This window comes from Pteropus medius, unplaced genomic scaffold (genome assembly GCF_902729225.1).
Source record: "Pteropus medius unplaced genomic scaffold, Ma_sr-lr_union100, whole genome shotgun sequence".
Lineage (NCBI taxonomy): Eukaryota > Metazoa > Chordata > Mammalia > Chiroptera > Pteropodidae > Pteropus > Pteropus medius.
In genome coordinates, this window is record NW_024354500.1 from 30426154 (window position 1) to 30442864 (window position 16711).

Consider the following 16711-nt stretch of genomic DNA (forward strand, 5'->3'; position numbering starts at 1 on the left):
TGAGTTAAGCCAAGGAAGTAATGAAGCCAGGAAAACAACCAGGGAAAAGAAAATCTTCCTCAGGAAGTGAGGATGACTCATGGCTCATCTTTTTCACCCAGGATAGAGAATTTTGTGAAACACAACTTGCATTTAGGTAATGTGGTCAAGGGAGATGTTTTAGAGCGGGAATGCAATGGAGTTTCTTAGCACAATTATTATCATTGTTGTCAGCTGCCTACTCTAACTGTACATAAACCATTCTATGTTGAAAATAATATTTTAAAAATTAGGAAAAAGTGGGAGGAAGTAATCTAGAAGCATATTCACAAAAGATAATTTATTTTTGATGTACTCAGAGGCATTATCATGAATTGGGATGCTTTCTATGTAGTTACTAGGCAAAGAATTAAACTAGTTTATAGCTCTTCCTGTAGCCACCAGTGTACTTCAGTTCATATTAACTTCATGTTCTTCCTAGAAGTATTTATATTTCTAATTTTCTTATATCTTATCTCTTATTAGGATGAGACCAACACTTAGAAACTTTAAAAGGCCCATGGTCCTCAAGCCCTAGAAACAAGGAGCTATTTCCTTGCCTTACATCATAAATGGGTAATCAAACTCATACAGACCTTACTGCTGAACTTTCCTTATTGCTTTTCTGGAAATACTTGGTAACTGTATTACAATAATTCATAGCATTAGGTAATTTAAATTCTCTCAAATTACTAAGCATCAAGGTTTTTCATTTAAATATCACCATAGTGACTTTTATGCAAACAAATCCCAGTAGCCAATGATGATTTAGAATTAGATTTCCTTTTCTATGCTATTTCTTAAGTGGCAACTTAAGAAAGAAATTTTTCTTATTTTCTCTAGAATATAAAATATTATAAGTTGCAAAAACTAAGACTTAAAAAGAAAATGTTAGAAATAATCTGGAGAAAATGTATATAAACACCCAAAAGAGTATTTGGCTACCTAGGACCCTCAATAAAAGCAAGAGAAACAGCAATCCTTATAAAGAGATAAATTTATTCTTCTCTTAAACAATTCTGCCTCTTTTTTATTCCAGATGAAGCAAAAAAAGAAAAAGAAAAAAGAAAACAGCCAGAAAAAAATGTAAATAACTCTTCTAATTAATCATACAGTTAGGTCACTAAAATCCATGAATCTGAACCACACCTCTAAATATTTTGTATTATACTGATTGTAGAAAAGATCCAAAAATACATCTCTACTGATCATTTTATAAAATTTGCTCTGGTTCAAAGATTAAAGGGCTTTTTGCTATTTTGAAACTGAATGGGCCAAAGCTGAAACTCTAGGGACTATATCGGGGGCAGATTTTTTAAGATGTCTTGGCTCTGTAATTTAAGTAATTCTGTGGTGGCTTTTCATTTCTCTCAATTTCAAAATGCCTTTACCTCTCTCAATTGCAATTTTCTTGTCTTTAAAATGTGGATAATTATGGTACCCACTACATCAAGCTGCTGTGGGAATTAGATGAAATGATGTATGAAAGTGCTTATAAGCATGCTTAACACACAACTACTCAATAAATGGCAGCTATTATTATCTTTTCTGATACTAGTTATAATTTAGAAGGCCCTACTGCTGGAATTTGAATTGGATTAACTCAGGGGATTACATCTCTCAAAAGCAAAGCACATTAAATGTTTAATGAGAAACCTGTGGATTTAGAATTTATCCAAGAGCAAACAACAGCCCCGCTTGCTTTGAAATGCTGAGAGCTTACAGGCAGCCCAAACCTGATATCTTCATTGCAGAGTGAAGAGGCTGCACTCCAGCAGTCTGAGAGCATAGCCCTGTCCTGGGTATTTGTTAAAGGGCCTTGAATACAGTCAACATCTCAGCTGGAAAGTGTGTACCTGAGAGACACCACATATCTCGGGTGATAAAACTGCAGCTCTATGAATTAGAGGTCTGTGATAACTATACGTGTAGAAGCCTCTTCATGAAAGATATCTATTATCAGATGATAACACCTCTTAAAAAGGAAAGGGAAAACCAATACAATAGTGCAAAGCATAAGAGTGTTAGGAAACACAACAATTTATTTAAGGAGTTTGCCAGGCCATCAGGCAAATTTTGAAGATGTTCTTTCAATGGAAATTTTTAGGATTTTTGAGGATAAACCTTTAGTAATCATCATAGCATACATGTCTGCAGTTGCTAGCATTTATTGTATTCTTCTGTAATAATGGTTAGTCCAAGAGATATCAGAACTCTATTTTGATGAATTTAGAAGATAATTGTGTTTACTTCAAGAAAGAAAAATAGGACAACTAATGAGTTTCTAAAGCATTGTGTCACTGAAGAGCCAATGAGTAGAAACATGAATTTCTATGAAATCATTAGAAATGTTAATGAACACACAATTGTTCTTGAAGATAGGAGACTATATCTAATATATAAACTGATATTACTGAACTTTCAGTCTACCTGAAATTTTGAGGGATATGATAATCATTTGGAAAGGTTTTCATTTATATGACAAAATTATAACTTTGAAAACTCAAAACTCACTATTTTAGTTATTTAAAATCGCTTTAAACACACATATGAACACAACGATACAAACACACACATTAATGAGTCAAACAGAGAAAACACTTACTGTTACTTCATTCATACTCAGAAGCATGGGGCTGGGTGGCAAGGTGCCAAGACGATATTTGAAACCTTCTTCTAAAGTCATTCCCCAGAACTGACTGTAGTTCTGAGCTGTCCATCTATCTTACAAATAAAGAAGAAAAAATATGTACAGATTACATTATATCACCTCTATAAATACCTGTTCATTTACATTTCTGAATTTATACAGAAACAAATCTCACAAAATTGAAACTATTACTGCAAGTTAGATGATGTTTATATAAGTGATGCATTATTGATTACTCTAGCAGTGAAGCATATGAGATGCTTTTTCTAAATGAGGTCTATTTCAATTATTTTTATAACTCATATGAGGAAACTGAGGCTATATTATATATGCTAAATTTAAGAATATGAAATCTTTACATGCCAGAATGGATTGAGTGGTAATAAGGTCAATATGTGCAGTTTCTTTTAAATATTAAATGCATTTTAAAAAGAAGCTTGAATGTACAGAAATCTAGTTGTAGAATAACGTAATAAGTTTCATTTATAATTTTGATCTGAATAGAAGTTGAACATGTAAAAAAAGTATGAAAAATTGAAAATAAAATATACTTTAAAAGATTATATCAGTGCTAATTATTTTATTGAAATTTATTGAACTATTTTATTTAAATATTAAAATATTCTATCACATGGGAAGTTAATTTATGCTAAGTGCTCAATCTTAGTTATTAATAATAACAATATAAGTTTAATTGACATAAAATTAGATTTTAAAAGTGTGTATTTTTCCAGAGACATATTTTGTCCCCTCACATGGAAAAAGGGTTGTTTTCAAAATCTAATATTGAAATTTGAGGACAACAAAAATTCCTTAAGAGATGACAGGAGTTGAAAAATGAGAAAAATGAAAGTAATTTAATTATTGTTTAAATTATCTAGAGATTGAGGGCAATATATTTTCAGTACTTAAATCTAACCTTTATCCTGTTGTGTTTATTACCAAAATTGTTTATAATGTGAAAGGCTAATATGAATGACTGAAGATAAAGCTCGATTTTTCATAATATGCCTAGCAAGTTAATACTTTTATAAGATTTGTTAGTTCATAAAACCTTAAGCAATTTTGACCATAATTTTAAAGTGCAATCTCCATCACCCAAGGAATTTCAACAACAAATCCTCTGAATATACTAGATATTGCTGCATTATTTAAGAGATTAACAGGCCCAGCCTTAGGCAAAATCAGAGACATTTTGGGTCATTTAATTAATCACTTAGCAAGGATAAGTACTTTTAAAACTAAATAGAATATAAGAGAAACAATAGGAAATACTAGAGGATATTGCACATAATCAGGGTAAGTACTGTTTATATATGTGTGTGTGTATATAGTGTGTGTGTGTGTGTGTGTAGCTTTACATGTACTAGGTCACAAAGTTAAATGTATGTTTTAATGAGACATGCTAAAAAGTGTGAAAGGTACTATCTCATACCATTCTCTTTTAACCTGGACTCATAACTTCCTTTTTAATCCAATTTAGCATTTATTGAACATTCTTAATTTGTCATGTTCCCTCATAAACATTAGGAACATTGAAATAAATTTCTTTATCTTCAAGGAGCTCATACCTAAAAAAGACTACAGAAGTAGAAATGACTTCAGTATGTGTCATTTATTATAAGAAGGTCAAAGTATGATTAAAGGACTCAAACATAACTCTGCCTGAGGGACTTGGTATAGTTTTTTGCAGGATGTGACTTTGATGCTAGGTGTGGAAGGATGAGAATGAGTTTGGTAGCCAGATGTGAAAGAAGAGAGCATTTATTCTAAATAAAGGCAACGCTGGAGCAAAGCATGCAGGTTTGAAATTGAGTAGCACATTTAAGGAATAGCAGATAAATGAAATGCTTGAACTATCAGAGGGGCTAGGGAGACAGAAGCTGGAAGAAGGTACAGAAGAAGAGGCAGTAAAAAAACATTTGGGTCAAATTTTTATTTATTCTAATTAGTATCATTTTATTCTATAAATGATGGAGTGTCACTGAAAATTTTAAGAACATGAGCAGCAGAATCAAACTTTTGTTTTAGAAGGATAACCATGAAAGTATAAAGGATTGATTGGAGTTTGGCTAGTCTGGAAACAGAGAAAAGTTGGGTCATTTCAAACTAGATGTGATGAAGAAGTACATTAGAATATAGCAAAGGAATAGAGGAAGTAAATATTTAAAAGAAACTTTGAGTGTGGAAATTATGAGTTCAATGTCTGAGAGTACAGAAGAAAGAAGAACCACACACACACACACACAAACACTTAAAATTATCTGGCTTAGTTGACAATGTGGAGGAGGCTGCCAGGAACCAAGGAGAGATCAAAGAGGTTAATCCTTTCAGTTAGTTGTATGCTGATTTTGAAACACCAGTGAAAAATCAAGGCCAACATTCTGGATTTTTGAGATCATAAGAAAAATCAAGTTTAGAGAAGTGATAAATTAAAAATGGCCATAAATTTTTCGTAGCTCTTTCCATCCAGAGATGGAGTCTATTTTCCCAACCTTTGGATGTGGGCTGGCCTAGTGACTTGCTTTGCCCAATAGAAAGCAATAGAATTGATGCTGTGCAAAGTTTAAGCTTAGGCCTCAAAGACACTCTTCAATTTTCCACTCATGTCTTATTAGAAGACCGTCATTATGTGAAGAAGCTAAGCCTCGCCTACTGCAGACACGTGGGCCCTCCAACAACCAGCACCAACCACCAGATGGGAGTGAGATCATCTTAGACAATTCAGCCCCAGGTGACTCCAGGTATCTGTAGATACATGAATAACTCCAAGAGAAACCAGCAAAAGAGCCTTAGCTAAGTCCACCTAAATTGCTGATGTGAACAAATGAAAAGCTTGTGGTTTGAAGCTGCTAAATTATGGAGTGGTTTGTTGTGCAGCATCAGATCACTGAAATAGTTATCTATCTCTCTTTGTTCCAATAACTTGCTGATTATTACTTGTGCCACTAATTTGGCACCTATTTATTGCCCTATCTTTAGAAATCCTTTTACAAAGTATGGCATATTGACTCCTCAGCTACATAGTAAATTCCTTTAAGCCAGAAATTATTTATTTGTATCTTTAGCAGTGCCACAAAAGAAACACATATTTTGTTTCTATTACTTGATTGCATTAAAAATAATACAGGGAATAAATAAGCATTGTAGTAGGTTATGTACAATGAATAAAGACTTGAATCTAAAACACTACCAAGATGTGAGAAATATATATTTTAAAGCAAAAGTTGTATCTATTTCTTTGTAGGCTATTTTAAAAAGCACTTAAATAATGAATGATATGATTCTGTTTTCACATATGAAAACAATTTGATCATGAAAAACAGAAGATATCTGAGAATTAGAAATTTCTTTTAAATTCAAGAACTTCCTCCCTCATCGTTTTCCCCAATAATTAATTTCAGTTTTTTTCTTCATGGCTGTGTCCTTTACTTAACTTTTTTTTTCTTTGGTCTGTGTTTCCTTTTGCTCCAATTGTACTTCACTTTTTATTCTCCTAAAGTCATCTATGTTTGCTACTAAAAGGAAAAGCTAATGCTTCTTAAATAGTCCTGGAGTACTATGACAATACACAAAGGATGGAAAGAAAATTCTTTCTTTCAAGGAAGATAGCAGCTTCCTAACAGCATCTGTACTCATAAATATGCTTTTTTACCACATTGCTTTAGACTGTGTTTCTCATGGGTTCTGTGACAGTAGAAAGGTAGGCTGCTGATTATGGCTTTTTGGAAGTTTGTGCTTGTGATTAAGATAATTTCTCATGATGACACATACTCTTATGTTATTTTAATGATTTAAGTAGCACTCGGCTACAGAAAATTATAATAGATTTTCCCTATAAATACTTAAAAAATCTGTTATCATCTAAAATATTAAACACTCACTCATGCACACACACACACAGAGACACACACAGAAGAATTAAGAATATTAATGTCAACAAATGTGACTTTCTAGACTTCATGTCTTCCAAGAAAAGACTCTGGGTACATTAAAATACAGTGTCCCCATTGTGCTGGGAAACATTTGTCTTATGTGTGGAATGAAATAATATTTCTAATTTTTAAAAATACATTTCAGGATTATTTTGCTTTTATGGTTGCTTGATAATAAATCTTATGTGAAATATTTTCTAAAATGTAGAAAATTTTATCAGGGTTCTATAGAGATTTGATCAATGGCAGTGAAGAATCCTGAGGCAGACACCAAACAGCCTATCCCTTTTCCTTTCAGTTCAGTGAAGAAAGCCAGTGTTAGCACCTACATCTTAATTTCTTCATCATAAGTGGAAAAGCCACCTAATTTCTTAATCTGTTGGAGAGCATCAGTTATTTCCTACTCAGCCCTATCTTTAGTTTATTAGCAAAGTAAAGTGTCTCAATCTGTCTTCTGATTCAACTGTAAATGAAACTGGCTATCAGCCATGACAGTGAAATTGTCTAAAAGGGCTGATTGGAGGTTAATCAAAATATAATACTGCCCTCATGGGGCTAGACTCTACATCAGGAGAGCTGAGCATGTGATTGGATGGGTAAGGGCGGCAGCCGAGGGAAAGATGGTAAACATAAATAAATCAATTATGCCTACTTTCTGATTTGCCTGATACTTATCCATGCTAAAGCTTTCCCTACTCTCCTCACTCGGGCCATGATACTGCTCCTTTCTGAACAACTTAAGACCATGTTCTATATTTCTTCTTGGTGCATTTTAATTTTTTAATATTCCCCTCTGTGCATTCCAACTTTACATGTCTTTCTATCTCCCTTCCCATTTCTTTTCCACTCTTTCTTTTGAAATAATGATTATTTTTAGAAGTAAATGAAATGAAATACATTGTTTGAAATGTGAGGAGTAACTGAAAGTGCTAAAAAGCATAAAAAGCATAATTTCTCTCACCCATAGTCTCCTTTATTGACATGGTCAATTAATTCTGGTTCAACAAGGCACACATGCTGGGAACATTTCCACTGCTGACCTGAGCATGTGCTGCAAAGATATAAAAATTAAAAAAGTGGCCTGGCCTTTATGGAGTACATTTACAAAATTAGTAACCAGAGTTGTACATTGTTAAGACATAAACCATATTTTGATTAATGGTAGCCATGTGCCTATTTGATTTTTGGCAAAAAAAAAAAAAAAAATGATAACACACGCATCAGCTACAATTCAATATGTTCTTATCTTCTAATCCAAGGAAAGAATAAATTGACTATACATTCATTAAAGTTGAAAAACAAGACAATTTAGACTTTAGAGTCAATGTATTTGTAATAGGAAACTGTCTACAGGATAATCCTTTTAAGGCAATCTGTTTTTATATATAGTTACTTTGTTTAAAAACACACACGCCCACACAATTTGCCTGTAATATGTCAGAATGTTTATGATTAAGAGGCATATTTAATGCAGTTCTGCTGTATGATAAAGGCCCACTGTCATGAACATCAAACTCAAGCAATAAAAACATATTCGAGATTAGATTTTTCAATATTCATTAAAATTTTATATGCTTATAAAAAAGCTACGGATATGTGACACTTTGACTTATAATTCTATCTGTATTTAAGTATACATTTTGTTTCACAGATGTTCCTTTTATTTGAAGAACACACACAGACAGTAGAATTCAGTTCTGTGTCATTTAAATTCATTACCAGGAGTTGCAGTTTTCTTTAACTACTGATCCTTCTTCATAATGTTGACCATCTCTGAGGCAACCTGTCAATATAACATGTAAATAAATGAAATTTCTAAATCGAATAATAAAGTACGTTAACACAAGTAACCTAAAATTGTGTTTAGTTTTTCAATTATGCAAAAATACGTGGTGTAGATCTGATGTAAATGCACATCTGATTTGTGTCAAGGTTTTTACATTGAATTCTTTTGGGCTTAGTCCATGAGCTTTTATCATTAAACTGTATATTATATTCCAACAGAGAAGATCTGTATAGCATGAAAACTAGATTACCAAGGAATTAATCACTAACCACACTCAAAAAATAAGGTGTTTAAGTAGGTAAGCAATAAAACAATGTTTGAATAAATATATGTCATTTCTCATTTTTAACCAATTTCCTGTCTTCCCTGAGAACACTCACTGGAGGTGCTTGTGGCTGCAGTGTTTACCCCGAGATAACTCGTGGATTACAGTCTTAACCATACTCCCAAAATTTGCCATGAAATATCTCACTTTTATTATTTTTGCATCGCTCTAGTATATTGATAGTCTTTGGAAACAAATGACATCATTCTGTTTATAGAATTTTGCTTTTAGTAGTTCAATCACTGAAAATGTGGCATTCCTACACATGATGTTAAATGAATGCTGACAGCGAGTTGCACTTTTTTTTTTCTAAACCAGAAAAGGGTTAAAATCTAATCAAATCTCACAAGTGAATATGACTAATTACATAAAACTAGAGGAAGGAGCTCAAAGTTTTGGACAAAATATGGAGCTATTTCATTGAATTCTCCTGACAAAGATAAATTTTATTTTGTCTTCAGTATTTAGATCAGGAGAAAAATTTGTAGTAGGAATAAAATTGTAGCCATTTGTGTTCCAAACACAAATGTTTCTTAACTATTAATTGATACTAGTTGTTAACTAGTTAATCAGATTATATAAACTACTCAAAAGAGATCAATGGTGAATCATCATATTATGAAAGTCATCAGTAAGATATTGTGAAAACAGTACCCTGGTTACAAATTAATTCCCTCTCAAAAATGTAACTTATACAAATTTAAAATTCATGCCCAATTAGCAAAGTAGCAAAATTCATTACTTTGTCATGTGAAAACTTTTTTGACAGAAACATTTAATTGACAGATTACATCAGTTGTTCCAATTTAAACAAAATTAATTCTAACTTTTTTGTCACTCATCATAGGGGAAAATCTACACTAATTTAGGAAGCATTCTAAGGGACCTGGTGTAACTATCAGGCACAATGTCACAAAAGCAACTTATGGAATTAGCTATCCTCTGATTTTTCAAAGAATTCTTTCAAAGGAAACATTTCACAACTGCCTCTCTTCATCATGAATTATGTTTTCACAGTCCAATATTTTGCTTCATAAATCTAAAACCTCTACGTATTTGTGTCTATCACCTCACGTGGATTTTTGACATTCCGCACAAGAATGAAATCCACCTCCTTCCTGGACCACAAACTTCTCAATCTAGTAAACTCAGGGGAAGGGGAAAATTCAACTTTAAATCAGGTTCACACTTTTCGTTACTACTCAGGACTAGACACTTTTAATAAATGAACTTATACTACATTTGCAACCTAAAGAGACCCTAGAACATTTTATTACCTAGGAGCAATAGAAGATTCATGCAACAATTTGGGTTTTCATTCAAAGTCAAGGGAAGTACTTCCCTAACTAGTTTTAAAGGGCGAGTGGGGACAAATCAAAGCTGATTTTTAATCATCCCCATGAATTTTGCGTATCCAACATAGATAATAGATACATAGATAAAGGGAACAGAACAGAAATCACAAAGGTCTTAAGGATAAAAGACTTTTTCTTCTCTGACCTGTATTCTAGCTAACAGTTTTGGAGTCAAGAGAATGCTATCACCAGGCTTACCCAAAATAATTAGTACTAAATTAATATTAGCAAAAGTTTCATTTCTTGGTCATCTTTCCTTAATATTAAGTCAGAGCTGACTATAAAAAACTGTGTTTACTACAATCTCACTTGAACACAAACCATAATCAGTTGATCCAAGGCTGGTCAAGGTGCTGACAAAGTAGAGAACTGGCTTCTACACAATTCAGAGACACAGTCCATTTATTTCCTATACCTCTACTCAACTCAATGCATCCCCCATTTCTTACACAGGATTTAGAGAAATGTTTTTATATCCACGTTATATCATTTCCTGCTTAAAATTCTCAAGTTATTCTCTATCCAATTTAGAATAAACCCGAATTTCTTACAGTGGCTTATAAGACCTTACCCAAAATGGCTCTGCCTTAATCTCTGCCCACATCACTACTGTTGTGTGGGCTAGGGTAGAGTTCTCAGAAAAATAAAGGATTTGCTCATGCAAATCCTAGTACTGAGGATGAGAGAAGTGGATGGACATAATTTGGAGGTAAAGCAAATCGGACTTGCTCATGCACTGAGCTTGAGGAATAAGGAAAAAGGGGAATCGAGGATGTCTCACTAGGATTTTGGCTTGAGCAATAGAGGGACGATGAAGCTCTTACAGAAATAAGGAATAGGCTTATGGTAAGAACATCAAGAATTCTGCTTTACATATTTCAGATTTAGATTAAATCTAGGTTAGCCATCCTAATGGAGAATGTCAAGTGGATTAGTTTATGAAAATCCAGAGTTAAATCAAGGCTAAAGCATAAGTTTGAGAGACAGCAATATACATATTTTTTGAAAGTCTTAAGACTAAATAAAAGTCCATTTAAGAGATCGTGTATAGGTAAGAGAAAGAGGTCCAGGACTGAGCTTAAAACACTCCAGTCAATGGACATCCAGAAGAAAAAACTGGAAAGGAGTGGTCTGTGAGAAAGTAGAAAATTCAGGAGGGGGTAGAATCTTAGAAAGCAAAAGAAGAAAAAGTATTTCATGTAACTGGTCAAACATGTAGAGTAGTACGAGAGTAGTGTCAAAAAAGGAAAAAAAAAATAGACATCTGGATATGGATATTGTGTTTAGTAATACTAAATGGTCAATACCCCTGCCAGGAAAAATGTCAGTGAAGTAGTGAGAAGCAACACTTTGTAGGAACAGGTTGATGAGAGACCTAGAAGTCAGGAAGCAAAATAGTTCCTTCAGATAAAAGGAAAGGAAAAAATGGTATAGTAGCTGGTTAAGGACCTGGAATCAAGGGAGGATTTTTTCAAAGTTGAGAACTATAAAAACACATTTTGTAAACTGAAAGTTTACCCAGGAGGAAGAGGGGAAATGATGCTTTAGGAGAGAGGGAGAAAGAGAAGGAGAAGAAACAAGAAAGGGAAAGAGACCATTGTAATGGTGAAGATCTTGAAAAGACAAGAGAATATGGGATTCAGAGGTCAAGGGGAAGAACTGACTCAAGGTAAGCGGTAACTCAGAAGGAGGTAGGTTGAAAATTATGCTGCAGAGATGAGAAAATTTCTGGTGGCTTTATTTTCTCAGTAAAATATGTATAAAGCATGTCAGAGTGAGTTAATCCAATTGGTTACACCTATAGCATCTCAACAACAAAAAAAGAGTAATGACTGTTTAAGGGAATTTTGCAACTTTAATAGTCACTAATACAAAATAGTCGAAGAGCGAAATAGTTTATTGATTTGAGAAAAGATGATAAGATGTCTACAATTTATTTTAAAATACTTTATTATAATGTGTTATAAATTCTGTACTGGACTAAACTTCACTTTAGGGAAGGCAGTTATTTGCTCTAATTAAGATTCCATATCCCATTAGTGGTTAATAGCATTCATTGTGAAAGGCAAAATTCCAGGGTGGCGTCTACAAGTGCCTCTATAATCCATCTTTTGATAAACACTAGAGTGTCAGTATAATGAAAGTCAGAAATGGGCTTTCATTGGCAAAATTAGTAGCTTGTTAATCAGTATAATGAATATAAGTAATCAACTCTTATTGGTTAAATTAATAGCATTCAATTTATGTAGATGAGATAAAATATTTTAAAGTCTCATCCCATTCTTATACTCCATAATGTATATGTATCTCTTAAAGTCAATAGCCTTTTAACTCTTAGACCTGGTGTCCTAGAATTGATCTTCAAAAGGTTCTGTGTCCAGCTACTGGTAGGAGAATTCCTCATTCCCTGATATCCACTATAGTGTAAGAGTCCTACCTCTGTAATATTATCACATGTCTCTCCAATAAATTTTTCATGCAAAGTAAACATGGGAACATCTAAAAAGACAGGGACTTGAGATTTCATGAAACTTACAAAGGTTGTATGAATTGATTTATGTCTCCTTACCAATATATATTTTTGTAACTATCAGTACATATGGCAGAACTTGGACTGTGACGTATCTGTGATTAAAGAGGCTGTGAAGAAAAAAATAACCCTCATCTAATTCAAACATGTCAGTAGCTTATGTAAGTCTTTTACCAGTGTGAACATGAGTTGTACATAATCAAATTAGTTTACGTCTGTTCACAGTAGATGGTATCCTAGACTCTTTCCTTAAGATCTGCTACACCAAAAGATTCTGTCTGGATAATCCACTCTGGTTCTATTTCAAACGCTATCACTTCTTTTCTGCATCTGACATTTGAAATCCTTCGATTACTGGGAGTTACCATCAAAGATGGGTGAAAAAAACACAGATACACTCTACTTCCACTTTATACAAAAGGGATGTGATTTTGTTTTATCCATGTAAATAGTTTTAAGTCACTCGAATAAAGAGAGCTCTGGTTGCAGGACAAAAAGCAAATAACCAAAGAATAATATCTATTACATCAGTAAATGAACAACTTCACATCTCAGAGGAAAGTCACTTTATACATGCAAAAAAAAAAGTATAAATAATGAACCACTGTCTTTTCATTTTAGTTAATTTTTGCATGATTTTTAATATTGTGTATGACTCTTCTTTCAACCAGATACTCCCATAAGCAAGATAAAACAAAAGAAAAAAAATTACCTCCATGAGAACAAATGTAGTCTAATGTGAACTTTTTGCTACTAAATAAAATGATTAATTGCTTCCTTCCATAGTGAAGGAAATAAAAATTATACCTATATAAATTCTACCTATAACATGTTTCCAAATTAGCTCTCAAGAAAAAATGAACATTGAAGAAGTAGTAATTACTTTTCTAAATAGGCTATATGTCTCAAACAAGAAAAGCTCAAATACATTTTAACACATCAAAAGCAAGCAGTTTATACATAATATTTAAACTCAACACCCATGAAGCCAACCCTATTGCTATTTAAATCTTATAATGAGTTCTCATAACAGAATAAGATCCTAAATCCTTAATATAGCCTGAAAAACCTGGCATAACCTGATTTCTACTCACCTCTCACCTCATCTCATGTTACCACCAACCCTCCAGTAATAATCACTGTCCAGAAATCGTGGCCTCCATCCAGTTTCTGGACCACACCAAGCTCTTCAGTCTCAGATTTGCAACAGCTTTCTGATCTTCCAGTCAGATCACTTTTTACTACTCCTTGAGTCCCAGCTTAAATGTCTTCCTTCACCAGCCCTACCCCAGGTTAAAGTTGTATATTATTCTACATATTAATGTTATATTCTGATACCCTTTCTCACAGCACCCTAAATGTTTCCTTCAGAGAATTTATCACAATTTGCAATCATATAGGGAATTCATTAAATATCTTATACGTACATCCCCCAATTTGACTGTCACTTCAGTGGGAACAGTATCTTGATTTTTTTCCCTCAATTGTTGTCCAGCTCCAAATACCATTCCTGGCACAGTGGAGACATTCAGTATATAATTTCTGATGAACAACTAGTTTAGACATTTCTAGTAGAGTATCTGCCACTTTTTAGAAACAAAATAAATGTTTGTGAGCTGCTTATTGATAAAGGCAAAGGCCTGGAATAAATGACAACTCTGTGGAAATTTTATCATAATACATATGTGTTTTGAAGAAGCATTTCCTCAATTTTTATAACAAGATGACACTATTGAGAATGAAGGCAACACCATCTGGATTTTGAAATGAGCTCTTGATTTTTAAATAAGGATACAAATCTTTATTTACTGTCTTCTAACTGTAATTTCTAGTCACTATAATCTGTTTACAGTAGTGTGACAATGCTCTGATTAAACCTGCATTTCTGCTGTGGACATTTGACATGTTGGGTGACTGAAAAATAGGGCCTCAGATAAATGTAGCAGTAAAATTTTGTTCTGTGTTTTGTTGCAAATCTTGATTGTTCAGAATAAATGGCCATTCTCCTATAATTAGACACATATAGTAAATAACATCATTCTCCTTATGAATTATTTGTATTTATCCACTTTTACAATTACTCCATGTGAAGCCCTCCATTGTTTCTAATAGTTTAAAAATCTCTGATTAGTAAAATAAAACAAAAAATACACTGAAGAATCTATTTGTTATTAGTTAGGCAGGGCCGGTGGCTGACTTTATTTTGCTTTTGTACTGGTTTTAATGGCATTACAATACCACAGATTTTAATGCTTGTAGGTAGAATTTATGTAAAATGTTACATGAATCTGCAGATGATCATGTGACTTTCATGAGATTCTCTAAGAGATTACATTCAAAAGGCTTGAGATTCCTGTTGTCAATATACTTGACAAAAAAAGAAAGAAAGAGTTTTAAGTAACTCTTACATAAATTGTGTGTTTGAAACAGGATCCAGACCAGCATTTATGCTCATCACACCAGAACTTTCCTGAAGGTGATTATATGATTCAGGTATGCTGCATCTAAACCAAAGCATTTTAACAATCCAAAGAAATTTATTCTAGTGATTGCAATATTCATTTTTAATTTGATCTCTAGGATAGGAGCTGGGAGAGAAAGAGAGAGGAAAGAAAGAAGGAAGGAAAGAAAAAAAGAGAAAGTTTGACAGATCTTGTTATGAACGAATATAATGCTTAAACACATTCCCAAAGCCTACCTTCTGTATACCAAGGTGTTGTGTGAGGAAGCCATTCTTTCTCTCCACGGCAAAATGACTTGTAATCAGGACAGCAATCAGAATTTTCCCTTTCACAGAATGTATCACAGTAACACAGTGCATTCACTTCATAGAACTGAGTGACACAGCTGTCATCTCTGTCTTCACAACAACCAAAACTTCTACAGTATTGCCCTTTGTAAATGGCTCTTTTGAATCGAGTACCTTCCAAAATGGTGTGATTCCTAGTGAAATCAGCTCCTGGGTCAACTTCTCTTTGAGATAAATACTGTTTCTCCGCCCAGATTTCTGTAATTAGGTGAGAGACAATTAAGATCTTATATCCGATCCACATTCTCTAGAGGTCTGGTATGGCCCCCACTTTCTTGTTATAGCCAATATATAACTTCTTGAGACTTCTCCTCAGAGTCTGATTTCTAATCATCAAGACAACTCTGCCTGATTCCTGAAACTGCTCCTTTACTTGAACTGAGTATACTTCTTGAAGTTAAACATTAATCAGGAATTTAAATGTTTTCCCAAGATAATGTAAGTGTTAGAAATAGACCGTTGTTGGTCCCCCAAAGTTAAAAATTTATATTTCATGTCATAAAAAAGTTCATCACCATAAAAATAAATACATAAAATCTTATGCATAGGTAATACACTGAATATTGCCTGCCTCCAAAAAATCTAGATTAAATAAAAAACCTCTTTGGCATACATATGATCCAAATTACGGTTTCAATAACCACTGGCAAGGTGTAGAAAATTCAAAAGTCAAAATCACAATTGTTTACTTCAGCTACTTCAACTAAAATCCAGGCTGTCATGAGTTTGCCTGCTAGGTTCTTTCATATCAGTAACAGTTGCTCTAAGTCATGCCCAGTCACACACGGGCTTTATTTACCATCTGTACTCCATTTACCTACCAGACGCATTACCTACCAGATGTCAAGGTTTAGTGGAGCCTAATTCAGCTAGAAATTCCCAGAGGGTGACAGTTCTCTCCACCTGAGTTCCTACTTGACATCAAGGTAGAAACCTGCAGTATCTGAAAGGCAGTTTATAATTAAGAAAAGTCAATATGCCGTGCTAAAGAGCTGCCAGGGGTGGGAGTCGTGAAGGAATCTCAAAGGTCAAAATGTCCTTAGTGTTTCGGTAGAGCTGTGCATCTACAGTAAGATTTTCTGTGCTGTATTTATTCATTAACTATAATAACTCCCTTTGGATTGAGGGTATGAAACTAGCAGATGATGATTCAGCAAAGGTGGTTGGGTGGCCTAGTGGAAAAGACTTGTCTTGACAATCAGAAAACTTGGACTCTGCTCCCTGAGCTACTGTTTAATTGGCTTTATGATCTAGGGTTCATAATTTGTTTCTCTGGTCCTCACTATTTTCCTATAAAACGAGG

General features: G+C 33.6%; 1 protein-coding gene across 4 annotated transcripts in view; it reads right to left on the reverse strand.

The window, feature by feature from the left end:
- The window catches only part of TINAG (tubulointerstitial nephritis antigen), a 71479-nt gene extending 55622 nt beyond the window's left edge, over nucleotides 1-15857 (reverse strand). The window contains exons 1-4 of one of the 4 annotated variants that reach the window (XR_005650688.1): nucleotides 15298-15846; nucleotides 8323-8386; nucleotides 7565-7654; nucleotides 2624-2738 (exon numbers count right to left, since the gene is read on the reverse strand). Coding sequence is in view for 3 of the 4 variants with exons in the window: in XM_039852872.1 (XP_039708806.1) it covers nucleotides 2624-2738; nucleotides 7565-7654; nucleotides 8323-8386; nucleotides 15298-15652 (624 nt within the window). In the remaining variant the exon portion in view is untranslated. Of the gene's footprint in view, nucleotides 1-2623; nucleotides 2739-7564; nucleotides 7655-8322; nucleotides 8387-15297 lie in introns of all 4 variants that reach the window. The other 3 variants (XM_039852874.1, XM_039852872.1, XM_039852873.1) reach the window with 3 other exon arrangements.
- Nucleotides 15858-16711: the final 854 nt, after the last annotated feature.